The sequence below is a fragment of the Dromaius novaehollandiae genome, chromosome 20 (assembly GCF_036370855.1).
Source record: "Dromaius novaehollandiae isolate bDroNov1 chromosome 20, bDroNov1.hap1, whole genome shotgun sequence".
Lineage (NCBI taxonomy): Eukaryota > Metazoa > Chordata > Aves > Casuariiformes > Dromaiidae > Dromaius > Dromaius novaehollandiae.
This window is the reverse complement of record NC_088117.1, coordinates 13,439,735-13,464,219: the sequence shown is the minus strand read 5'-3', so window position 1 is coordinate 13,464,219 and position 24,485 is coordinate 13,439,735. Positions and strand designations below refer to the sequence as shown.

The 24,485-nt window shown below is 59.4% G+C and overlaps 4 protein-coding genes across 18 annotated transcripts in view; 2 read left to right on the top strand and 2 right to left on the bottom strand.

Moving 5' to 3' along the window:
* The window catches only part of SCAI (suppressor of cancer cell invasion), a 51,256-nt gene extending 49,120 nt beyond the window's left edge, over positions 1-2,136 (bottom strand). For 8 of the 10 annotated variants that reach the window (XR_010392411.1, XM_064523976.1, XM_064523977.1 and 5 more), the window contains exons 1-2: positions 1,553-1,709; positions 1,408-1,452 (exon numbers count right to left, since the gene is read on the bottom strand). Coding sequence is in view for 7 of the 10 variants with exons in the window: in XM_064523976.1 (XP_064380046.1) it covers positions 1,408-1,452; positions 1,553-1,605 (98 nt within the window). In the remaining 3 variants the exon portion in view is untranslated. Of the gene's footprint in view, positions 1-1,407; positions 1,453-1,552; positions 1,710-2,001 lie in introns of those variants that run through there. The other 2 variants (XM_064523983.1, XM_064523984.1) reach the window with 2 other exon arrangements.
* A 13-nt stretch (positions 2,137-2,149) lies between these two features.
* RPL35 (ribosomal protein L35) lies at positions 2,150-4,038 on the top strand. The gene is made up of 4 exons (XM_026100897.2): positions 2,150-2,287; positions 2,461-2,597; positions 2,998-3,082; positions 3,805-4,038. Exons 1-4 carry the CDS (start codon positions 2,285-2,287, stop codon positions 3,952-3,954), a joined length of 375 nt encoding a protein of 124 aa, XP_025956682.1. The 5' UTR covers positions 2,150-2,284; the 3' UTR covers positions 3,955-4,038.
* Positions 4,039-13,152: 9,114 nt separating this feature from the next.
* Positions 13,153-16,657, bottom strand: OLFML2A (olfactomedin like 2A). Of its 3 annotated transcripts, XM_064523974.1 has the most exons (7): positions 16,529-16,657; positions 15,362-15,625; positions 15,161-15,268; positions 14,490-14,949; positions 14,253-14,411; positions 13,972-14,157; positions 13,153-13,885 (listed from the first exon to the last, which is right to left on the bottom strand). In XM_064523974.1, the coding sequence occupies exons 1-7, from the start codon at positions 16,580-16,582 to the stop codon at positions 13,287-13,289; spliced, it is 1,830 nt and encodes a 609-aa protein (XP_064380044.1). In that variant the 5' UTR covers positions 16,583-16,657; the 3' UTR covers positions 13,153-13,286. The 3 variants fall into 3 exon arrangements, with proteins under 3 accessions (XP_064380044.1, XP_064380043.1, XP_064380045.1); XM_064523973.1 differs by having other exon boundaries at positions 14,253-14,949; XM_064523975.1 differs by lacking the exon at positions 14,253-14,411.
* A 779-nt stretch (positions 16,658-17,436) lies between these two features.
* The window catches only part of NR6A1 (nuclear receptor subfamily 6 group A member 1), a 106,077-nt gene continuing 99,028 nt past the window's right edge, over positions 17,437-24,485 (top strand). The window contains exon 1 of one of the 4 annotated variants that reach the window (XM_064523969.1): positions 17,437-17,649. In XM_064523969.1, coding sequence (XP_064380039.1) covers positions 17,583-17,649 — 67 coding nt within the window. In that variant the 5' untranslated portion in view covers positions 17,437-17,582. The remainder of the gene's footprint in view (positions 17,650-24,485) is intronic. The other 3 variants (XM_064523968.1, XM_064523970.1, XM_064523971.1) reach the window with 3 other exon arrangements.

Genomic DNA, 24,485 nt, shown 5'->3' with positions numbered 1-24,485 from the left:
TTACATTCTCTGCAGCAAAATACCTGGCTATCACATTTGTGTATGCTATCTGTATTATTTTGGCAGTCCAGAATGATTGGAGAATTACGCTCCTTGCTTTTTATTAAGTGACTCACTGTTTCTTTTAGTTAATATAAAGCATGATTCGGTTTATCAAAACATCTTAGATGAGACTGACCTATCTGGTATCAAAAGGAAGGCTCTTTTTTCTATGAGCACGATCCACAGTCAGTTGACATGCTTCTTAATCACCCCTTCAACACTCTGAGCAACGAAAGTTACAACCGTTATGCAACAGGGTTCACACAAGGTCATAAAACGTATTGGACAGTAACTGCATCTGTAAACTCCTACAGCAAGAGCTATACTAGGATGATCTACGATTCCTGAAGGCTGCCACCAACACTGCAGTTTTATTGCTAGCAGCAATGGTGGGAGAGCATGGGCATGCTGGGATACTCACTCACACTAACATGTTAACCATCGAGTTGCCCACGCAAGCTGCTTCGCATTAGCTTAGACAAGGCGCTTGGAATCACGGATTGCATTTGGACGGCTCTGGCAAAATCTAGCAGTTCTATACATTACGGGCTCCATTTTGGGGTTGGAGGACTAGAAGCGCTTAGCCGCGACACAGCCTAAACACAGAAGCTTAGGGCCTGGTTCTTAAATTACACAAGTGCCACAAGGACTTTGATGGAAATACTTCCTATTCTGTGCAGTGGGAAATTAGAGCCAAAGCCTAGAAACTGGCTGTTTTGATCCTAAATATTTTATTCAGGGCATCAAGATCTGGTCATCACGATCTTTTGTAAATAAAAACAGACAAGAAATTTGGGGGAAAAAAACCCGTAAAACCTGTACAGCTTTTATCCCCAGGGATATTTCATATCAGCTACTGTACACAGCATCTCTCAGCAGAAGTCAAGAATCTGGCGCACAGCTCGCTGCTGAAATAAACGCGGAAAATCAAAACAAATCCACACCGATCCTGCCGAACTTGCCATCTGCAAACCCAGCACTGCACTGACAGCTCCCGCAAAACCCGGCGGCATTTCACACCCGCGGCTCCGGTCACCGAGGGGGAAACGGAGGCACCTGTCAAACGTGCAGCAGAACCCCACGAGCCTCCGGGGTCTTTTTTTTTTTTTTGGGGGGGGGGGGACGGGGGAGGTGTAAAGACGAGGCGGCTTTTGTCACCCTCGCCGCGATTTTCCGAGTCGGCGCCCAGACGCCCCCCGCCGCGCCGCCGCCCCCCGCCAACTGCGGCGGCGCCGGAGCAGGGCCCCGGCCGCCGCCGCGGACCCGTGCGAGCCGCCCACCGCAGGGCGCGGGGGGCCGGGCCGGGCCGGGCCCGCCCCGGGTAGCGGCGGCGCCGCACCTGCCGCCCGCGCCGCGCCGCCTTACCTGGGCCTCCGCTTGCGGCAGGGCTTCTCGGCCGGGCCTGGAGCTCTGCGGGGACGAGACAGCGGTGAGGGGCGCGCCGGGCCTGCCCCCGCCGCCCGCCCCGCCAGCCGCGCCGCCCCCCCGCGCCGCCCCCCGCCGCCCGCACCTGGAGGCCGGGCCGGTGCGGGGCAGGCGCTGCCGGGCGGCTCCTCTCACCATCCGCGCCGCCCCCGCGCCACGCCGCGACCGCCGCCGAGGCGAGGGCTCCGGCTGCGGGAGCGCCGCTGCCGCCTCGCGCTAGTCTCGGCCGGCCTCGCCCCGCCCCCGCCGCCTCCCATTGGCCGAGCGCCCCGGCCGCCGGCGGCGCCGCCCGCCCATTGGCGGCGGCGGCCGTCGATCCGGAGCCCCGCCCTCCCGCGCGCGGGCAGGTCGCGACGGCGGGGCTGCCTGGAGACGGCGCGCAGCGGCGAGCGGCGGCGCCACCGCGCGGGCAGGCGCGGCGCAGCACGGCGCGGCGCTGCCCGGGAGCCCCCCGGAGCCCCCCGCGGCCGCGGCCCCGGCCCCGGCCCCCCCGCTCCGCCCGTCCCCGCCCGCTGCGGGATGAAGCCGCCGCACCTCCGTCACGGCGGAACCGCCGCGCAGCCCCGGCCTGAGGGGCCGCGATGCCGCAGCCCCGGGCGAGGGGAAGAAGCGGCGCCGCCGCCTCGCGCCTCCTGTCAGCCCGCCGGGCGGTACCACCGCGCCTCCCGCGCGGGGGGGAGGGGGCCGAGCCGCGCAACAGGCTCCTCCCCCCCCGCCCTAGGCGCGGATTGGTAGATCCCGGCCGGCAGCGCCCTCCGCGTCGTGTCCCCGCGCGGCTTCCGTCCTTTCCGCCCGGAGCCGCGCCGGTGCTGCCATCATGGTGAGCTTTTCCCTTGCTTACTCCCCTGCCGGGGCAATCCGGCGCCATCCGCGCGGGCCCGGGCCGCCCCGCCGCCGGCTGCGAGCCTGCCGGCGCCGTGCGCGATGCGGGGGAGGAGGGGGAGGGCGGCGATGCGGGGAGGCCGGGGCTGAGGGCCTGTCCGCCGCCCGCAGGCCAAGATCAAGGCCCGAGACCTGCGGGGCAAGAAGAAGGAGGAGCTGCTGAAGCAGCTGGACGACCTCAAGGTGGAACTGTCGCAGCTGCGCGTGGCCAAGGTGACCGGCGGCGCCGCCTCCAAGCTCTCCAAGATGTGAGTGGGGCGGGCGGGGGGCTGCGGGGCTTCCCCGGGCCGCGGCTGCCGGGCGGCCTCTTCGGCCCGGGCTGCTGCGGCAGCGCTCGCGTCCGCGTCTGGTGCTCGGGAGGTGCTTTTGCAGCCTGGGAAACCTCTGCGTTTGTGCTGTTAGAAAAAGGGTAGCTACAAACAGGGGTAAGCCTCGAAATGGGTTTGCCTGGCTCCTTGCTTGGAGATGCTAAGCTAGGAGCTGCCAAAAGTTGTTGCTATTCCGCTGCAGTTTGGTACTCATACAACGCGAGTTACTTGGCTGTGGCCTACCTGCATCTTCTGTGTGCTGCGACGTGCTTGCTGGTTTAAAATCTCGGCTGCTTGCCCCCCCAGTGTGTTCTGAGACATACTCTTTTTCCACCTGCAGACGTGTGGTCCGTAAATCCATTGCCAGAGTCTTAACTGTTATCAATCAGAACCAGAAGGAGAACCTGAGGAAGTTATGCAACAAAGTAAGTCCAAACATCTTGTGTAGCAGTCTATTTTTTTTTCCTTATACCTTCCAAACATTTAGTCCAGTTGTAGGGAGACATCAATTCTGTAAATTCTCATTTGAGAAGCTTAAAGCTTAAGACAAAATGATTATTTATGTTAGGTTTTTAAGCTATCAAATTGAGGTTCCTTTTAAAATATTGTTTATTGTAAGATTTAGTCTAGTACTGCCCTAAATTCTGTAAACAGAGCGTGAATTTGCTTTTGCCAAGAGGGTCCTGTGTAGGGCATTGCTATTGAGTGGTCTAGTACACTTTGCAGAAGGTATGGTTCCCAGAACTGGACTGCAGCTACTGTTTGCTATGTTGGAAGAATATTGTCATTATCTGGCAGATGACAGAGAAACGCTTTCTCTCAAGGTGTTTCTGTAATTTACAGAATATCTTTTATTATGGGTTTGGATTATTTAGAATGGGAGAAAAAGAGTATTTCAAAAGAGACTCGTGAAGTTCTGCCTGGTACTGAAGTTAGTATCAGTTAGTACCAATGCATGTTTTCTCAGGCAGAGAAATTCTGAAAGCCTTCAGACTGTAACACTGTAATGATGGTTCTGGGCGGCGGAAAATGGCTCACAGTGCTGCTGCTGATATGCTTATAGGCAGCTCAGCTCCCTCTGAGCAAATGCACCCGATCCCGACATTGCAGTCTCTCAAACTTAACTCTTGTGTATTTTTGCAAATAGGGCAGAAAGTACAAGCCTCTTGATCTGCGGCCCAAGAAGACTCGTGCCATGCGACGCAGACTAAATAAGCACGAAGAAAACCTGAAGACCAAAAAACAGCAGCGAAAAGAACGCCTGTACCCTGTCCGGAAATATGCCATCAAGGCATAAAACTGCAGTGTACTGCAGTTCATAATAATAAGTACATAATTATATTGGCTGAGTATGTCTCATTAAATAGAATTTTGTTTGGAAGCTGTTGCTGGTGTTCTCTTTAATAGTAGTGAGGTGTCATCAGTTTCACAGAGAAAAATCAGGATTCACAGAAGGTTTATTTTAATTTCTTTATTGCTGGTGAAAATATGTAGCTAGCACCTTAAGATTTTTTCTCTATAAAGAACAGGCAAATGAGTACTCATTGCTGAAGCTTGTTAACATGTAAGGCAGAAGTATTTAATTTGAGATTTATTTAAAACCAAAACTTTACAGGGAGATATGTACAGTAGATTGGTATTTGTCATGCCAGTAGCTCAAGTTTAAAGTTTAAGTAATGTTTAAAGCTTTTCTCTAGTGCCACTGTTTAAGCGCTGTGTAGGTGAATTAATCTGCTGAGGTGTCCTGGTGGCCTTCACTGAAACTGAAGACTTCTGTCAGCGCTTACTTTGGATCTTTGCCCAACTGCTTAGAGCACCAAGGAATCCCAGTGCATCAGCTGCTAGGATAGATGCCATAGGTGTAATGACTTGCCTGGCTGAACCACCTGGCATGCGGCAGGCATTTCGCAGATGACTGGTGGCCAGTCTGGTCCCTGCTTCCTGGAGCTGCTCCAAGTGGTGGCTGGAGGCCTTGCTGCAGCCTCAGTTGCAAACGTGGGGGTTTGGTCCATGTCTAGGATGAATCTGGAATATTGCTGTGGAGAAGAGCAGTGTGTTTGAAGCTGTAAACAGAGGGCTTTCCTCGCAGGACACTGTGGAATGAAATTATTAACACCTTATGTGCATAAAGCTGATTATTGGCAGTGTTTGCTATAGCAAATCTAATCTGTATTTGGAGTAGAGCAGGTACGTGTAGATTTCTAGTCCCATAAACTATGACCTAAGAATTGCAGCATTTTATCTGAAATCTGTTAATTTCTGTAATCTGCAGACTTGTTTGTCGTCTTTGCAGTACGGCCTAGTAAGTGTTTAATCTTCTGTGAGGAAAAGTGCTGTTACCACTTACATGGGCATCTTATTTAAATGGACCTTTTAGTTCCACATACAAGAAGTGCTTTGGTCTGCTTTCCCAGCTCTAGAGATCATAATTTTTGTGATGCTGTGTAACTTGACAGCACCACATAATCAATGGATTGCCAGATCTCAAGAGCTGCTGTCTTCATGGTTAACTGCAAAGAAATATTCTTTCTTCCTGGCATCGTTGCTCTCTGATCCTGTAGTACGTTTTATCACGTGTAAAGCAATGTTACTAATCAGATTCCGTTCAGCAGATGAGATCTTTTTTGAAAACTCTGTAGATACAAGCAATCATTTTTAGCAACGTTCAAGGTCATTGCAGATTTCTCTCTGCAATTCACCACTGTGTTCTCAGTTCACTTTGTCTACCTATTCTAGCAACACCTGGTAGAGAGGCATCCCTAATTTTGTGATAGTATTACATTAGTAAGGGTCTTTCAAGGCTGCGTATTCCATTCCTTACAAAGATGGCGATGAAATTGGGTCAGTGTTCAGCCCTACAGCCCAGAAGTAGTTATGGCAGCTAGTAAAGCTGTTTAAGGATCACCTGGAGCCTGGAACACTGGTGACTAGGAATGAGCCGCCGCCATCTCGCTAGGAGGACTAGCATCTGCAAGCCATGTGCTTTGTAATCCGCAGCTGTCTTCAGCATGCTGCTTCCATCCCTGCGATTGCTCACCATTCCCTCTCTCATTTTGATCGGAAAGCTGAGTTCTGGCAGCTTCCTCCAGGCCTGTTCCCACCTGCAGCTGACTTAATTTTGGCAAGCAGCTCCTGAAAGTAAGAGGCCCTCCTGAAAGTGAGGCTTGGTCCGACATCACCTCTCAGCAGAGATGTGTTTCCGATCCGGGCTGTGTTTGTGCTGTCAGTGCCCTGCTGCACCAGGGGCCGGCAGCAAGGGAGGGTGCTCGCAGGCACCGAGCTGCGCGAGCTGCGATGGTGCCTGCTGTGAAGCTCTGTCGCCCGATGCTGCATGCATCTTCAGGGCTATGAGTATAAAGATAACTCGTTTCTAGTGGTATACAGGTACTTCTTTTGGAGGAGAATAGTCCAGTCGGGCTGTTGTTAGCCTGCAGCATGACACGCTGCAGGCTGGGAAGAGAGGAATCTTAGTTTTGTTTGAAGTGTTAGGGAAATGTAGGGACATGACAGTATCGGACCAAAGCTCTTTCAGTATGCCTGTGAAGACTGATGGAGGTCAAACGAAACATGAAAACTGGACTAGAGAAAAGCTGGTTGAACTAAAAGGTTGTTACCTCTAAAGTTTGTAGGCACTTGCCCGTTTCACAGTTCCACACTTTCACCTGCAAAGCAGAGAACTAGTTACATGACTTGATTCTCTGCCTGCCACGAGTGTTCTCTAGAGCTCAGAGGTTGAGTTGCAATTGCCAAGGCCTGTTTTTGGTTCTGATGTGATGAAGGGTAATACAGCGCTGTTCAAGCATTAGTGATGTAGCAGCCATGGTTTTTGTTAGTGTAGCTAATACATTCTCACATGAGAAATTCTCTACCTATCAGGAGCGCCTAAGGAAGATCTGATAGATTCTGTTTAGGGGAAGAGATCTTAATTCTATTTGCTGAACTCAGTATAGGTTTGAAGGATTTTAAGCCTGAAAAAATTTTAACCAGAGAGGTCTATTCATGTGTGTGGTAAAGAATTTCCTGTATCCTCAGCTGTTACGAGGGACAGCGTTACAGAATTGTCTTGGCACCTCACGGTGATGCTAATGCTGCCCGTGTGAGAGCTTTGCTAGGAGCTCGGTGTGAACGTTAACAGAGTACTCTGCAATACGGAGACCCGGCCTGGCGCAGTTCTGGACGCGAGCACCACGTGTCCAGGCCGCTGGAGCATTACGTAAGATGCAGGGCTGCACATGGGAACTGTTGTTCCTTTAGGCTAATGTTCATGTTACCCTGAAGACCGGCAGTGTTTGAAAGCACTTTACGTCGCCACTTCTGCGTCTCCCGCAGTGGCCAGCAGTAGCCCGTTCCTGGAGAAGGACATGCGTTTCACCCGGCACTCGTGCCCCTCGAGAAGGAAACCCAGCACTGCTGCCCTGGCGGCCTTCCAAAATTCTGTCCTGAACGTCGGACGGTAAATTCCAGACTCTGACTGTACGATCCCAGGAGCCAGATGCCAGTCAAGAAAAGAGGGAGCATGAAGACGGGAAGAAGCTGAAGGCAGTGACAGGAGCGACAGCAGAGCACGCTTCGACCCAAGGGGTTGTCGCGTGCCACCCAGCCGGGAGGGCAGCACAGCTGCCTGGAGAATCGTCACTCTGAAAGATGCGATTGTGTTACAAATCACTCACTCGCATGCCATGCATCCCTCAGCGAGGAGGGGGGAGGAAAGGGAAAAAAGGAAGAAACTGAAGCTGAATTAGCAGGCAATGAGCAGCCAAGGAGAAATCGCAGGTCCGGATAGCATCACGATGCCCGGAGAAGACTCAGTGTGTGACCTAGCTGCAGAAACAAGGTGAACAACAGCTCACAGCTGATAACTGACCACCCCGAAGTGGCGGCTGAGCGCGATGTGCTGGCGTACGTATGTTTTTGCAGTTCTGCGAGGTGCCGTTACAGAGTTATTTAAGTCAGAAAGCGCCGCTGGGGGTCTGTGGTGCAACCGCCTCCTCAAAGCCAGGCCGGCTTTGAAGTTAAACCCGTTTGCCCAGGGCCCTGTGCAGCCAGGTTTTAAATACCTCCAAGTCCCTGGAAGTCCCCTGCAGAGCCGGCCGGGCCGGGGGACGGCACCGCAGCGAGGACCCGCGTCCCCTGCAGCCGCGTCCCCTGCAGCCGCATCCCCCGCGCGCGGGCGGTGCAGCACAGCGTGCAGCTGCCCTAGGGACGGGGACTCGCGCGGTGCTTCAGCGTCGGAAGGGGGAGTGCGCGGCCCGTCCGACCCGCGGGCCGGGGAGCCGGGACGGCGGCGGAGTGACCGCAGCACTGTAGCGGCAGTCGATGCCCTTTAAGTCGCCAGGAGCGATGCCACCGGCGCTCCCGGACGGGCACGGAGGTGAGGCGGTGGGCGAGCTCCCTCCCGCCGGGGGCACGGGCAGAGAAGTGCCTGCTGCAGCAGGGAGGACGGCGAGGACGCCTCTCCCCGGCCCTGGTGCCCCAGCCGGAGCCCCTAGCGCTGCTCACCTTGCCCTTGTGCCACGTCCATCAGGGCAAAGCGCCCCGGCAGGGCCCCCCGCGGCCCCCGCCGTGCAGCGCTGGCGGCACCGGGAGCCGTCACCTCCCAGCCCCTCGCTGCAGCGGCCACCGTCCCGGTGCGCACGGCCTCGTCCCCCGGCCACGGGAGCTGCTGTGCACAGTGCCCGCACCGCTGTGCACGGCTCCCATGCCGCTGTGCATGACACCCGCACCGCTGTGCACGGCTCCCATGCCGCTGTGCGCGGCTCCTGCGCGGCTCCTGCACGGCTGTGCGCGACGCCTGCGCCGCTGCGTTCGGTCTCCCCGGTGACCGGGAGGGTTTTGCATTCCTCCCCGGCCCCGCCGGGCGTTCAGCAACCCCGGCTCCCTGCCTGCGGCGGGCGGCTGGGCCAGGCCGGCGGCTCCCTGCGTGGCGGCCGCGGGGGCAGCTGGCGCGGGGGGGCCGCGCAGGGAGCACGGTGGCTTTGCAGAGCGGCGCTGCCGGGGCGGGGAGGGCGCCGGGGGCCCCGGCTTAGCGCCCGTGTTTGCAGGGCGTCAGGGCCCCCGGGGCTCGCGCTGTTTATTTTTTCCTCGCGACCGAAGATGTTCCACGGCGTTAGAGCAGGCTTCCTGGGGAAAACTCTCCTTCAGTAAATAAATGATTTCCAGGGTGGGGCCTCGGGCCCGGCGCAGCTGCTGGCTGCCCGCGCGGAGCACGGTGGGGCGATGCCACCATGCCGAGCGCTCTGGCTGCGCGCCCTGGGAACGGCTCCGGCAGGCCCAGATGTTTTCCTCTCCGGCTCCCCAGCGCGGCAGGCGCTGGCCGAGTGCCGGGGGCGGCTGCGGGGGCGGCCGGTCTGGCTGCCGGGCAGCGAGCACGGGGCCGGGGGAAGGGCCGGGGGCCTGGGCACGGGGGCGAGGTGCTGGGCGCGGGCGGGACGTGCAGGATGCGCTGGATGTTGTGCACAGACGGGATGTGCAGGGTGCTGGGCACGGGCGGGATGCACTGGACGCTGTGCAGGGGCAGGATGCACTGGATGTTGCGCAGGGGCGGGATGCACTGGACGCTGCGCAGGGGCAGGATGCACTGGATGTTGCGCAGGGGCGGGATGCACTGGATGTTGCGCAGGGGCGGGATGCACTGGATGTTGCGCAGGGGCGGGATGCACTGGACGCTGTGCAGGGGCGGGATGCACTGGATGTTGTGCAGGGGCGGGATGCACTGGATGTTGCGCAGGGGCGGGATGCACTGGATGTTGTGCAGGGGCGGGATGCACTGGATGTTGCGCAGGGGCGGGATGCACTGGATGTTGTGCAGGGGCGGGATGCACTGGACGCTGTGCAGGGGCGGGATGCACTGGATGTTGTGCAGGGGCGGGATGCACTGGATGTTGCGCAGGGGTGGGATGCACTGGATGTTGTGCAGGGGCGGGATGCACTGGACGCTGTGCAGGGGCGGGATGCACTGGATGTTGTGCAGGGGCGGGATGCACTGGACGCTGCGCAGGGGCAGGATGCACTGGATGTTGCGCAGGGGCGGGATGCACTGGATGCTGTGCAGGGGCAGGATGCACTGGATGTTGCGCAGGGGCAGGATGCACTGGATGTTGCGCAGGGGCGGGATGCACTGGACGCTGTGCAGGAGCGGGATGCACTGGATGTTGTGCAGGGGCGGGATGCACTGGATGTTGCGCAGGGGTGGGATGCACTGGATGTTGCGCAGGGGCGGGATGCCCTAGACACCGTGCATGGGCGGGACGCGCAGGGTGCTCAGGAGTGACGCCGTGCCCGCCAGCCCCATGCCGCATGGCAGCGCCGGGCGCGTCCCCATGCCCTCGGCTGCAGTCACCGCCGGCTCCCCTCTGCGTCCGGGGCGTGAGCAGCCGCCGGGCCCGCGTGCGAGCTGCGTATCAGCGCGTCTGGCTGCCAGCGGCCGTCACGTGCCGCGGCTCGCTGACGCCGTGCCAGCCCGGGGCGAAGCCGCAGAGAAAAGCCTCTGTGTCCGCGGCCGGCGGGGGGGAGCGCGTGGGCGGCCGGCTCCAGCTGCCCCGCAGCCGAGCGCCCCGGGGTCGCGCCCGCTCCCGCCGCCCGGGCAGCGCCGGCACGGTGGGGCTGCACCGCCGGAGCGGGCCGGCAGCACCCGGGAACAGTAGCGCGTCCCGACATCTGGAAGAGTTTTGCATCCTGCAGTAATTTTTCATTCCGGGCCCTCTCCGTCGAAATCCCGCGTGAGGGATGGCGCAGAGCGGTGGGGGCTGGAGGAGCCGGGGGCCGCGGGCGCCCCGGGGGCACCGGCACAGCCGGCACCGGCGTCGCTCCATGCCCGGGGGCTGCAGGACGGCCGGGGCGGGATCGGCCCCCTGCTCCGCAGCGGCACCATGAGCCCCCGGGACGCCGCGGATCCCTACGGATCCCAGCTGGGCGCCAGCGGCCTTTCGCGGGAGCAGCTGTTGGAATTTCATGGGAAAGCCGGCCGTTCCTGGAGGCGGCTGCCCACCCGCCCAATCAGCCAAAAATCACCGCAGACGAACCAAACCCGGCCGGGAAGGGAGAGCGGAGCGGGCAGGGGGCAGGGGGGCTTCTTGCTTCGCTGCCCGGCTTGGCAGAGCGGCGGCAGAGCCGAGCTCGGGGAATTTCCCTTCCCAGCTTGACCAGGGATCAGCGCTGGACGCCCGGGCTCTTCCCCCGGCGCCGGGCCGGGTGCCACGTGTGCTGCAATGGTGCGGGGGGCTTCGGCCCCGGGTGCCCACCGCCCCCCGGCCTCTGTGCCCGGCCCCGCTCGCTGCCGCCGCTCGGCCCAGCAGCTCTAATCCCTTAATCGCGTCAGGGTCGGCGGCGGTGCCGCCCGCGGGCAGCGGGAATGTCTGGACGGCGGCAGCGCCCGGCGCAGGGGGAGCTCGTGCGGGGCCCCCGCGCCGTGGCCGGACACCGGGTCGCCCAGCCCGGCCTCTGCCTGGCAGGGAGCGGGAGCGGGAGCTGGGAGCAGGGACCTGGAGCAGGGACCTGGAGCAGGGACTTGGAGCAGGAGCGGGGACCTGCAGCAGCCGCTCCCGGCCCTGTGCAGGTGTCGATGGGACCCCAGGGCAGCCTGGAAAGTCCGTGCGGAGTCCGCGCAGCTCCGGAGGCAGCGGGCCGGGTCCTTCCCGCACACCCCAAGCTGCAGCCGGGGCCGGGCCGGTCGGACCCGCGGGCGGGAGCGTCGGAGCGGGCGCTCGGGGCATTTCCCTGCACCCAAGTGCGCGCCGTGCAGCAGCCGAGAGGGCCCCGGGTGACGTTAGCCCCGGAGGAGGGCGGGGGCGGCGGGTCTCGGGGACCCTGGCGCGACGGCCGCGGGGAACAGAAGCCCTTTGTGCTCGCTGCCGGCGCGTTGCCGACGGGGAGCCCACGCGGGCCGGCGCTGGTGCTGGCGCGGGACGTGCACCGTGCGGACGTTCACACCTGGCTGCCGCGCGGGACGGCGACGTGACGCCGACCGAACCGCCGCACCCGGGTGCAGGTTTTGGGGGAGAAGCCAGACGGCTCCCAGGGCGAAGAACATATTTCACGGGATGCCTCGCTCAGAGACGCCCAGCTCATTCGAAGCTAATTAAAGCCTCCTTGCCGGGGTCGGTGACGGGGGTGTGCTCCTCTTGCCGCGTTTCTCCGCCGGGACCGGCCGCGCTGCGGGAGCCGGGAGGCTGCAGCCGGTGTTTCCCAGGCACGGGGTGGTTTGGGGAGCGAATCCTCCCGCTGCCGCTGCACCGTGCTGGGCACCGCGCTCGTCCCCGCGGTGCTGGGGCCGGCGGCGGCGCGAGGAGCGTGGAGAGGCGGCGGGAGCCCGGCCGCGGCCTCCCCTCCTTCCCCTGCTTTCCTTCGGCGCGGGAGCCAAGCGCGGCCCTCACCCCGCCGCCGCGGCCGGCTCCAGCACAGCAGGGCAGCGCGAAGCGCGACGGCCGCCCCGCGGAAGAACAACAAAGCCGGGAATTAGAGATGCGCCGCGAGTTTGTTTTACTGCAAAAAAAAGCCAGAAATCCGTATTGTTTAGACAGGGATTTGCTGGGGATCCTGAGATAAAAGGCTGGCGGAGACCCAGCCTGCGGAAAAATCCCAGCCCGCTGCCTTCCTCGTCGCGGGGGACTCGCGGCAGGATCCCAGCGCCGGGCCGGGCACCGCCGGGTGCCGGTGCGGCCCCTTCCCAGGAGCGCGGCGCGGCCGGGGATGCCGGGGATGCCGGGGCCGCGGCGGGTCGCTCCGTCCGGGGCCGGAGCACGGTGCAGGATGCGCGGGGCGTGCCGAGCCTGGGAGCACGGGCAGGACGGGAAGGGCGATGCCCCGGCGGTGCCGGGCGTCCCGGCGCCATCCCGGACGCGTCTCCAGCCGGACGCGGCGGCCGGGCGAGCTGCCGTCGCGGCGGCGCGGTGCCAAGCCCCGGGCCGGCGCGCGGTGACCGGGGAGGCGGGTGGCGGGGGTCCCTGCTCCCCGCGGCCCTGCCCACCCGGCTCCGCGCCCGCCGCGTCTGCCAGGGCAGAGTGAGCGCAGACTTCCCTGGCAGCGTCGCCGGCTCCCGGATGTCACCGCTCGGGATGGCCCGGTTCCCCTTTTCCCCCAGGCCCGAGCCAGCAGGCGCTGCCGGCCCGGCTCCGCGGGAGGGGGAGCCGCCTGCCAAAAACCCCGGCTTTCCAGCCCAAACGGCGCTTCCCAACGCGGGGAGGAGCGGCAGGGCGCGGGGCCGGGCGAGGGAGGACCCGGCGGTGGCGGCTGCGGGGCGGCTCGGGGACCCGGCACGGGGGCTGCGGCGGTGCAGCCGGGACCCCCCGGGGAGCAGCCGTCCCGCGCGGACCCCGCCACGGCGCCCGCCCTGCCCTGCCCGCTCCCCCGGCGCCGCGTCCAGAGCGAGGACACAAGCACAGAGCCTGGTTTGACGTGTTATTTTTTAATACTGTTCACTTCTAAAACGGCCGGGAGCCAAGCCGGGCGCTGCCGGCCGGGAGCGGGGCTCTGCGCCGCGGCCGGGAGCGCCTTTAAATAACAAGCTAACGAGCGGCGAAAGCGAAGGCGCGCTGGGTCCCGCCGGCCGGCACCGCGCGGGCACGGCGGCGGAGCGGGCGGCATCGCCCCGGGTCCCGCTGCCGCGGGCGGCACCCGGGCTCCCGCCGGCGCTCACACCGCGAAGCGGAGCCGGTAGGTCATCTGGTGGCCGTTGTCCCAGGCGTAGAGCACCTTCTCCTTGGGGTTGTAGTCGACCTGCGTGGTGAAGCCGTGCCGGCTGAGGAAGGGCAGCCGCGGGTCCGCCTCGGTGCCCGTGTGGGTGTCGAAGGCGTAGGAGATCTGCCCGTCCTGCCCGCTGTGGGAGTCCACGGCGTAGAGGATGCCACAGACGACGAAGCAGTTGCCGTAGGCGTTGCGCTTCAGCCCCGTCTTCCACGTGGTCTCCCTGCGCATGGAGAGGTCCGCGGGGTCGAGGCGGCTGAGGACGATCACCTCCTGCTGCGAGTAGTCGTCCGCCGCGGGGTAGACGACCCACAGCCCGCTCTCGTCCACGGCGAAGTCGACGTCCGAGTGGCCCCTCCACTTCCAGGGCGTCGCGTCCTCGTAGACCACGTCGTGGAGCAGCGCCCAGGCGGCCACGTACCGCTCCCGCAGGTCGAACTTGATGACGTTCTTGGTGAAGGCGCGGTTGTAGTAGAAGGCGCCGCGGTAGACCACGTGCCCGGTGCCGATCCAGTTGTACGGCAGCTTGTAGACGTTGCTCCAGCGGCCTGGGCGCGGGGCGGGCGGTGTCACGGACCCGCCGGGCCCCCCGCACCCACCGCCCCCGCCCCGCCGCCGCCCCGCGCGCCCTCACCCTGCCGGAAGCTGTCGAGGCTCCGGAACTCCACCAGGCTGTTGCCGTAGTAGTAGTTGGTGACGTAGACGCGGTCGTCCTTGGCGGCCGGGTCCTTCATCCAGGCGCCCTCGTTGCGCCCGTAGCTGTGCTGCTCGGCGGGGGGCTCCACCGAGGCCAGGGTGCCCTCGCACGCCGCCTCCCGCCCTGCGGGCCGAGGAGGAGGAGCGGCGGAGGAAGGCTCGGCGCCGCCCGCCGCGGGGTCCCGCCGCCCCCCCGGCCCCCCCGCCGCGCTCACCCACCTCTGCCGGGCGTTTCGGGGCCCTGGGTGCCGTCGGCGGCGAGGAGGGCGGCCGGGGAGGGGGCGCGGGGGGGGACGGTGGCGCCGGGCACGGCGGTGCCCGACCGCTCGGGGCTCCTCTCCGGCGGCCGCTCCGGCGCGGCGCCCTTGGCCGGGCTCTCTGCGGGCACACGAGCCGCACGGGGTTTTTCGGGGCCCCCCACGCGGCCCCCCCGCCGCCCGCGGAGCCCGGACTCACCGCGGCCGCCGGCCGCCCCCTCCGTCTCCTGCCGGGCCTTGTAGTAGGTGATGCCGCGGACCACGGGCTGGGCGGCCGCGAGGGGCCGGGGCCTCGGCGTGGGCTGCGCCGCCCCCCGGCCCTTGGCCGGCTCCCTCCGGGCCTTCTCCGCCTTGGGCTGCTTCTCCTTGGGCGCCCGCGCCGCCGCCATCGCCGCCCCCCGGTCCGCCGGGCTCCGGCGGGCGCTGGGGGACCTGCCCGCCTCCGGGCCCCTGCCGCCGGCCCTGTCCTGGGCCGCGTCCCTGCCGTCGGCGGCGGCGGCAGCGTCCTTCTGCAGCAGCTGGTGGCCCAGGTTGGAGATCTCCTTCTTGATGCCCATCATGATGTCGGAGTAGTTCTCGTAGCGGCGCATCTGGTCGCTGAGGTGCAGGACGCTCTGCTTCACCGCCTCGTTCTCCCGGCTCAGGTTGCTCTTGACGGTCTGCGGGCAGCGCGGGGGTCGGGACCCGCCGGGGGGGCGTCTCCTTCCCGCGCTGGCCCCCTCCCTCGCGCACCGCCGGCGGGACGGGACGGGACGGGGCGGGGTGGGGGTCGCCGGGGGTCCGAGCGTCCCCATGGAGCAGGGCAAGGTCCCAGACGGGGACGTGGCAGCCCCCTCCCCGGAGGGCGGCCCGGGGCGGCAGCGGCCTTACCTCCTCCAGGGTGTCCATCTGGGCGACCACCTTGCTGATGTAGGAGCGGACCTTCATGAGGTCCACGCTGTAGAGCGCTCCCTCCAGCAGGTCCACCACGGACTGCAGCTGCGGAGGCCACGCCGGGGTGAGCGCGGGGCTGCGCGTGCCGCTCATCGCCGCAGCCGCCGCCGCGCGCGGGGACCCGGGGGCCGCGGGTACCTTGAGCAGCTCGGGCGCCTGCTTCTTCATCTTCTCCACCTTCCACTCGTTCTCGCAGGGGTTGAGCGAGGAGGGGGGCGCGGTGCAGGAGCACCTGCAGTCGGCCCCCGAGCTCACCGTCTCCACGGCGTAGAAGTCCTCGGCGCGCGGGCTGCCGTGGCGCGCGCGCCCGCAGGCCTCCTTGCTCAGCGGCCGCAGGATGCACTTGCAGCGGCAGTCGGAGCCCTCCGAGGTCGTGCGCACCTGGTCGCCCTCGCCGAGCGCCTGCGCGGGGCACGCCGCCGTGGGCCCCCGTCCCCGTCCCCGTCCCCGTCCCCGTCCCCTCCGGGGCTCCCCGAAACGCCCCCCGTGGCCGGGCTTCCCGCGCCGCCGGAGCCGGCGTGCAAACGGGATGCTGCGGAGCGAAGCCGGTGGCCGGTGCCCGGGCAGGGCCGGTGCCCGCCGGCGGACGCCCCTCGGGGACACGGTGCCACGGGGACGCGCGGGGGCTGCGCCGGTGGCGGAAGCAGGGCGGCTCGGTGACCCCCCGCGTGACTCACCCGGGCACGGGGCCGCGCGGAGCGGACGGCTGGACTCCGGCGCTGCCGGGCACCGCTCGCCCCGCGGCCGGGAGCGGGCGAGAGCCGCCGCCGTGCCCGGGCCCGGGGAGCGGAGCCAAGTCAAACCCGGCGCCGCGGCGGCTTCCTGCGGCAGGAGCCGCGTGTCCTGGGCGCGGAGGCCCCGGCCGACAGGGAGGCGGGCGCGGGGCCGGGCGGGGGCTGCGGGGCACGGCGCCTTCCTCCTCCTCCTCCTCCTCCTCCTGCTCCTGCTCCTCGCCGCCGTCGTGCCCGGCGGCCGCGGCGACGGGGCCCTCGGGGCAGCGGGGCACGGGAGGCGCCCGAGGGGAGCCCCCCCCCCCGCCGCAATTAAAACTACACGTCGAAGCGCAGCAGGTGCCGAGGGGCGGGGGGAGGCGGCGAGCCCCCCGGCCCCCCCCGCCCCGCCGCCCCCCGCCCCGCCGGGCCGCCGCCGCCGCCGCTCCGTGCCCGGCTGGTGCCGCCGCCCCGGGGCAGCCCGGCCCCGCCGACACCCCGCGGCCCCGCGCCGCGCCCCGACGGCCCCGACGGCCCCGACGGCCGCCGCGCTGCAGCCCCGCGACGGCACGGACGGGCCGGTGCCGGTTCTTACCGTGGCGGCGGCCAGCGCCGGGAGCAGCAGCGCCGGGAGCAGCAGCGGCCGCATGGCGAGAGCGGCGCCCGCACCCAGCGCGCCCGCCCCGCTCCGCCCGGCCCGGCCCGGCCCGGCCGCGCCGCCGGGGGAGGAGCCGCCCGCCCCGCCCGCCCCGCCGGCGGCACCGGCACCGGCACCGGCTCCAGCAGCGCCGCCGCGCGGGCGGGGGCGGCCGCTCCCGCGGGGCCGCCCGGCACGGAGCCGCCCGGTGCCCTGCCCCGGGGGGTCCGGTGCCCCCGGGCCGGGACTGCCCGGTGCCGCCCCCGGTGCCCGGTGCCCCTCCCGGGTGTCCGGTGCCCCCTCGGGTGTTCGGTGCCCCACGGGACTGTCCGGTGTCTCCCCGTGTGTCCGGTGCCGCCCGGCACTGCCCGCTGCCCCATTGGGTGTCCAGTGCCCCCGTCCCGGGGTGCCCGGTGCCCCCCCGTGTGTCCGGTGCCCCCTCAGGTGTCCGGTGCCGCCTAGGACTGTCCGGTGCCCCCGGGCCGGGGTGTCCGGTGCCTTCCAGGGCCGGTGCCCGTTTCCCGGGGTGCCCGGTGCCCCCTTGGGTGTCCGGTGCCCCCGTCCCGGGGTGCGCGGTGCCCCCCCCCCGGTGTCCGGTGCCCCCCCGGGTGCGCGGTGCCCCCTGGCGGGCGGCGGGTGCCCCCTAGCGCCCGGCCGCGCCGGTGCCGGTGCCGGGGGCGGCGGCGCCCGGTGACGCCGCCCGGCCGCTCGGGGGCGTGCGCAGGGCGGGGCGCCCCCCCCGCGGCGCGGGCGGTGGTACGGCCCGGGCGGGCGCGGGAGGACTACGCTTCCCGGCGTGCCCCGCGGCTCCCCCCGCGGCGCGGGCAGTGGTGCGGCCCGGGCGGGCGCGGGAGGACTACGCTTCCCGGCGTGCCCCGCGGCGGCCCCGCGCGGCGCCCGCAGCGGCGGCGCTGGCTGTCAGCAGCGCCCGGAGCGGCCATGGGGCAGCGCGGCCGCCGGGGCCGCTGAGAGCCCGCCGCGCCCGGCCCGGCCCGGCGCCGCCGCCGCCGCCATGGAGCTGGAGCCGCCCGCCGAGCTCGCCGAGCCGCGCGCCGCCGCCAAGGGGCCGCCGCGCAACGGTGAGTGGAGCGCGGAGCCCCGGCCCGGCCCGGCCCGGCCCGGCGTCCCCATCGGCAGCGCGGCGCCCCGCGCTCGGCCCGGCGCCCGGGAGACCCGGCGGGGGGGGGGGGTGCCCGGGGGAGCGCGCGCGCGCGCGTGTGTGTGTGTGCGTGCACGGGTGTGTGTGTGTGTGTGTGTGTGCCTGGGCAGCTGTGTGTGTGTGTGCGCGCACGAGGTGTGCGCGTGTGCCCGGGTGTGCGTGTGTGTGTGTGTGTGGTGGAGGAGGTGTGCCCGGGTGTGCGTGTGTGTGTGTGTGTGGTGGAGGAGGTGTGCCCGGGTGTGTGCGTGTTTAGGGGCTGCGCGTGGTGGAGGAGGTGTGCATCTGTGCGTGTGTGCCCGGGTGTGCCTGTGTGTGTTGGAGGAGGTGTGCCCGGGTGTGCCTGTGTGTGTGGTGGAGGAGGTGTGCCTGGGTGTGTGCGTGTTGGGGGAGGTGTGCCCGGGTGTGTGCGTGGGTGCCAAGCTGCGTGTGTGTTGGAGGAGGTGTGCCCGGGTGTGTGTGTGTTGGAGGAGGTGTGCCCAGGTGTGTGTTGGGATGTTGGCGTGTGTTGGGGTGTTGGTGCGTGTGCCTGGGCGGTGTGTTGGGGTGCGCGTTGTGGTGCCTGTGCCGGGGGGTTGTGCCTGCTGTGCCTGTGCCCCCTGCCCCAGCGAAGGGTCGGGGGCCGCACGCGTGCCTGTGCGTGCGGGGCCCGGTGGTGCGCGGTGGCAGGGCCGCAGCCGGGCGGCCTAGGGGTGCTGGGCCCCGCGCGTGGCCGTGCTGCGCCCTCGTACCAGTTACCCAGCGCTGCTGCCCGGGAGGTGCTGGCGGCGGGTGCGAGTCCCCACCGCGCTGCCGGGCCTTCGGCCCTTCCCTCGACGCTTTCCCTTCCTGCCAGAGCCAGCGTGAGATGTCAGTGATCAATCTCGTGTGTAAATAGTGCTTGAATATTTTATAGCGGTGGAATTCGGCGGCGTTCCCTCTTGTTGTGGCACCGCAAATCAATAAACTCCTTACAGATGCAACTTCATATTGTTATGGGCAGCATAACAAAGAGCCGCAGTTACAAATGCAAAACCGTGTGCTCTTTCTGCACGAGCCCGAGTCTTCGCTTTGTGAGCCCGGGCTTTATTTTGCGGTGACTTTCTTTTTACGGGGTCCTATTATCACTGTCAGGTTGTAATACCGCTCAGGCCGGAGTTTAACAACAAATCCCAATCAATCACTGTGACCTTTCCAAAGATAATAACTTGGTTACCTAGCCAAATTCAGCAAAGTTCATGGGACGCTTGTTTATTTCTTATCTGTTTATAAAGAATATGTTTCAAAAGTAGTGACGTTTACTACCACTTTACCTTCAATCCAATTTTTTCTATCTAAATTGTCCTGTATATGTTGCGGCTTCTAAAATTGCTGAAAGCGTGAAAGTCCGTTTTATGTAAGGGTAAAATGTGAAAAGATATAATTTCAGAAATACTAAAACATACCGTGGTTTTGCAGTATTTCAATACTTTGTTATGGTTTCCAGAGTCCTACGTAGTAAGTTACGGCTTTGCTAGATACTGTGTTTTCTTTGAGATCCACTTTCTGTGTTCGGTGTGATGCCAGTTATTTTCCACTGACATCTGGATACTCAGGATGCACAAAATGTTTATTTGATCAGTTTGTACGCCGTTGCTTTCTGGCTGTGCTGCTTTTGGTGTTTATAGGCACCATTTGGAAGGCTTTTACACTTCCAGTATGCAGATTCTGCATCTGCACTTGAATGTCCCTGCCTATTTTTGTAGTTTACAATTGTATTTTACCATGTTAAGGTGCTTTTTTTCTACAAAGGATTTAGTCAAACAAAGAGATTTCTTGTAAGAAAATGTTGGTATTTACTAGATACAAGGACTACTGAAATAGGGGTTTCTGTAATACCTGCAAATGCAAATTTTAAATTGTGTCCCTCTGTGAGGTTTCTAGAAACCTCTTTTATTTCTCTCTTAATCAGGTATGCAATTGGATGAAGGATACTTTTCATCCTTAATATTATTCTCTCTAACATTCTGACTTAATTTAATTTGGAAAGTGTCCGTTGCTTTGGTGTCCTTAATTATTTAACAATATTACCACTTGGCCTGCATTAGTGCCCCCCCGGAAGTGTGCATACTTCGACTTTTTAATCTCTTTTGATTTGTCGGATTAGTTTTAAAAAATTGGCTGCATGTCTTGCATGGCTGTTTCATGTGATAGACATTGTACCTATGGCTGCAGTTAGTCTTTTGAATGGATGATGTAACAACCTTTTACTACTTTGCCTTCAAAAATGTGAAATGCTGACACGGTATTGAGACATTGCTTGACCTTCAGTCTTTCTAAAGCCTGCAGCAGCCGGGGGAGGAGTAGAAAACTGGCTGGATTGGCTTGTCACTTTGTTAGCTTATAAAATACCCGCAAACAGTAATGGAAAATTAAGAGCCTTAACCTTTCCTCTTTTTGATGAAGGTTCCTAACACTTCTGATGCCTTGAGGTACAATACATTCACTCCATACAAAAACAATTAAAATAAAATTGTATGCCGTAGGTATGGTAAGTAGGATTATGTTATTGGTTGCTGTGTTAAAATCATTAATGAACTCAAGCTCTGCGTGTGGCTTCGGTGTTAACCCCTAGTAAACTGTGAGACAAGTTTACTGGCATCTTTAGTGAAAGAAACCTCAGAATAATTTTAACGTGCAGTTACGTAATTTTATTTCAGCTGTTACTGGTATTTACAGCCTAATTCTTTTTGAGGGGGAATTTGACATGGTCTTAGAGTATCAGATAGTGGTTTTCCCTTATCAGCTAGAGTATATATTCCCTACCACATAAGGAGCATATTTTATCTTCGAGCAAATCAATGGAAAATGAGGAAAACTTGCTCTCTTTATCTTCTCTGGTAAATGACAGGGTACGCACTCCGCTGAAACCCAACAATAAGATGGTATTGCTGTCATACAGTGCTTCTCAAATAATTATTTAGACAAATTGTTTTAAATCATTACATTAGGGCATTCATTTTCCCTGCACTACTAGCAATTATTTCTCAACAGGTCCCATTTAAGACTAAGTTCCCTGTAGTTTCAGCCAGCACTTTTTTCCCCTCTGTGGAAAAAAAACTTAGTGGCTCTTACACCATTTTGATTGCTTTGTGTCTTGCCTAAAATAGTGGTAAAGCAAGTTAGCTGGAATTAAGATACTTCTGGACACGCTTTGTTGTTCTGTGGATATGTTCTCTGAAGGCAGATTAGGAAACTACATTTAAGGGAATACAAAATTCAGGCATAGGAGTTCCAGATAGGTTACTGATCTGAATGAAGTTTATAGCAGAGAGAAGGGCACACTTGTGAGAGCACAGAGAATGTAAGGTTTATAAAGAAAAATCCTGTTGCCTGCATCCCTTCCCTTCTCCACAGCTCTCTTGGAAACTTTACTTGCTACACGCTGACGTTTTTAGTGGTTCTCCATGCTTGATTGCTTTGCATCTGATGAGATAAGCCTGTATTTATCAAAGACAATTTCATTGATATAGTTAGGTCTCAATTTACTTACTGTAAACATTTCTTGAAAGATTTAGGAAGAACAACAAATCAAATTGTAGAATGGTAACGCTGCTAAACTCAAATGTCTCTGAATAAACAAGAAGTTACGGTATTTTAAAACAAATTAGTTTGGCTCGTTGAATGTAAATGGCTCTCATTTTCATAAAGTGAACTATAATAGGATTCTGAGCTTGGGTCTATGATGAGAAAAGAGACTTGTAGTTTAGCAAGAACTTAACTCCTGCATTTGTTACGATTCGATTTGAGGGTAAGATGGAAGAAATCTCTCCGTGTAAAGCTGGAATTCAGCATGGATGGCTTCTGTAGATCATTAATCAGGAAAGTAGTTTCATGCAAGCTTTTTGTACTAAAAAACAAGACTAGCAATGTATGTTCAGCAGATGCACAGGAGGATATGACATGACAACAATAGTTTTTTGCTACCCTATGATGTGTTTCAAAGATACTGTATTGTGAAAAAAGAAGAGGGAATTCTTTCACCTAGCAGACTATTTCCTGACTGTTGGGAAGCAATAGTCATCTGTGTGTCATGTCTCTGGCAAGTTATTTTTGATATTTTTTGAGAGGCGGAGTGGGAGATTATAGTGCGTAATCAGTTATTAAATTTTGGGTTAACTCTTACATGATGGTAGATTTGAACAAATGCATTTACGCTAGCATTCTCCAAGAATGAGAACACGGTTTATCCTGTTGATAAACTGCCTGTTTAAATAAAGCCTTTAGCAGTGTAATCTGGTAATTGGAATTAAGTCATTTGCATAAAGAATTGGCCCAGGATTTCATCAGATGGTTGCTGGTGAGCTGAAATGCATTCTTTCCCTCCAGCTGTATTAAACTAGCCTTTTGATCCTCTTGCTTTTTTTTTTCTCCCTCCTTTAAGCCATAGTGGTTATCACTTTGCAAAGTTAATTGAGGAAGGGAAGTTGGGGGACAGGAGGATCCTTCGAGCTTTAGCTTTAGTCTTAATTATTACATTTCTAATTACCTAATTAGAAGACTGATAGGTTTTTCATTTTAATAAAAATGGTTCTATACAGGCTTTTTAGAAAGAGGAAATGCACAGCTGATAGACTAGCTACAGTGAAGTTTTTTTAATCAGTAAATGATTACCGTAACTTATCTTGAAAGCAGTATATTTCTGGGGAATCTTAATTCTACTCCAAGTCTATGATGAAGAGGCTTAATTTATAAAGGGTGGATCCCGTGTCCTTCAGAAAGCATAGGAGTTATATGTCTAATTCCCACTGCCTAATCATCCCAATTATTAGATTTGTAAATGTGAAATTTAAACTTAGGTTATTCACACTGACCAGATTTTTTCCCTGTTTCTTGATCCTCTTCTCTTTGAGGATGCGTTAGAAGAAATGCTAAAAATTCACCAAACTTCTACTGTCAGGCTGACTATAAACTGCTGTAACGTCCTTGTCCTGAAATGTATCTCTCTGCTGAAACTTGATGGAAACGTAAATATTTCTTGTAAATAGATCCCAGAGCTGTGAAGCCCTTGGGCCCAGATCTCCAAAAAGTGTATTGTCACAGAAAGCCATATAAGCTATTCAAGCAGAGACAGGAATGGCCGTGGTGGTATTTCTGAGGGTTCAGGTTGTGCTCAGGTGGGGTGGCGGATTCTGTCTGTATTGCTAACTGCTCAGTTACAGGTGTAATGCTGCTGAAACTGTGAAGGTGCACACTGTTCCCATGGAAAATTACAGCATTCTGCTGTGCTCGTATTTATTCTGGCCCTGCTGTCGGACAAGCTCGTGTTTTATCTGCTGTATTGTTTTTTTAAATTTTAGATCATGCAGCCAATGATAAAAAGATGGCTTTCACGGTTGTGGTGGAAAACTTCAAAGTAGCTTCTGGTCTCTGAAAGCTCTTCCAAGTACTAACTCCATCCTCCAAAAATCTCCTCATTCAGTTGCACAGCTGTAACTTGATTTTTTTTGATGTTGTTTGGCAATATGTATTGGGAATTATCCCAAAGTGTGTTGCTACTTTAAATCTCTTAAGCATACTTTTGCTAAGAGTAAATATCCTGTGTGTATTGTATAAACAAGTTCAGTGAAATGCCCTGTTAGTCACAAGTAGTGATTGTTCTTATCTGCAAATAATTTAATGTGATACAGCTTTCTTTATTATTGGAGTTTTGTTTTAAGATGGGTAACCATCTAGCTGCGGTCTTGGGTTATCTGCAATAGAATGTGAGCGCATGTGTTTTATTTTTAAAGTAGGATTTTTTTCAGAGTGAGAACTTCAGGTGTCAGTTCAGCGGGAGCTGGGAGTTGCTGCGTCCAACCTGGGTTCACTGAGCTGTGTGTGCGCTGTTCCTTGTGCAGGACTAGACCTTCCTTACTCATTGGGAGCACTGCAGATTTTCTGAGACTGGATTCTTAATAGTCTAGAGGATTTGTTTGTTGTCAAAATCGGGATGTTTCAGCCTGGCCATTTTTATTTCATTTCATGCCTTCCATGAAGTTTTGTTTCTCCTTTTTCTATATAAAACCAAGTTCTTCATCATTTGCAGATTTTTAAACAGTGGTGCTTTTTGTGCGTGTTAGTTCCCAAGTCTGGTTGGAGTCCAGTTTGCCCTTCTAGAAGGCAGACAAGAATGCCTTATTAAAAATAATTATTTAATAACTATAACTCTGCAGAAGCAGTATACTAGTGTGAATCCAGAATTACAGAAACGCTGTTTAACTCTTATTCTTTATAACCTACCTGTTTGTCAAAAGTACTATTAATTGAGCTATAATTTTTTTTTAAGCAGATCTTCACTAAAATGTAAAGCAAGCTGAAATGGCTTCTATTACAGACTAGTGTTTCTGAAAAAGTAATGTTGGTACCAGCTGATTTACAGATTACTGGACATAGCGGTTGCCGGCACAAGTCATGCTACAGTGAAGTAGCAAATTAACTGACGTCGGTCTGATGACAACCAGTTACGGCATCAGCGTGAATAGTGCTACAGCTGCACATCGCTTTAGAGCTCCTCGCATCTGCATTGCTTTGTATTCCTCCAAGTTTTACTTCCTCACAGGATCTTGCTCAGGTTTCTAAATTACACAAAGGTAACTTTTCTGTGCATTTATATAAACCAAAGGTATTTTTAGGTGGGGTTAACTGTAAACACAAACTTTAGCATCCAGATTCTTTCAAACAGGCTGTTAACCTGGTGGTTTTTCAGCAGTGGCTGGGGAAGGTACTTTGTCTAGGAGCAGTAAAGCTGAGCTTTGCTTT

Bases quoted from the DNA above. Each gene is read 5' to 3' on its own strand.
- RPL35 (XM_026100897.2), top strand. The intron at 2,598-2,997 runs GTGAGTGGGGCG...TTCCACCTGCAG, and splicing joins GCCTCCAAGCTCTCCAAGAT to ACGTGTGGTCCGTAAATCCA. The intron at 3,083-3,804 runs GTAAGTCCAAAC...TTTTGCAAATAG, and splicing joins TGAGGAAGTTATGCAACAAA to GGCAGAAAGTACAAGCCTCT.
- OLFML2A (XM_064523973.1), bottom strand. From the start codon at position 16,582: ATGCGGCCGCTGCTGCTCCCGGCGCTGCTGCTCCCGGCGCTGGCCGCC. The intron at 14,950-15,160 runs GTAAGGCCGCTG...CGCTGCCCGCAG, and splicing joins AGATGGACACCCTGGAGGAG to ACCGTCAAGAGCAACCTGAG. The intron at 13,886-13,971 runs GTGAGGGCGCGC...CCCCGCGCCCAG, and splicing joins CCTCGACAGCTTCCGGCAGG to GCCGCTGGAGCAACGTCTAC.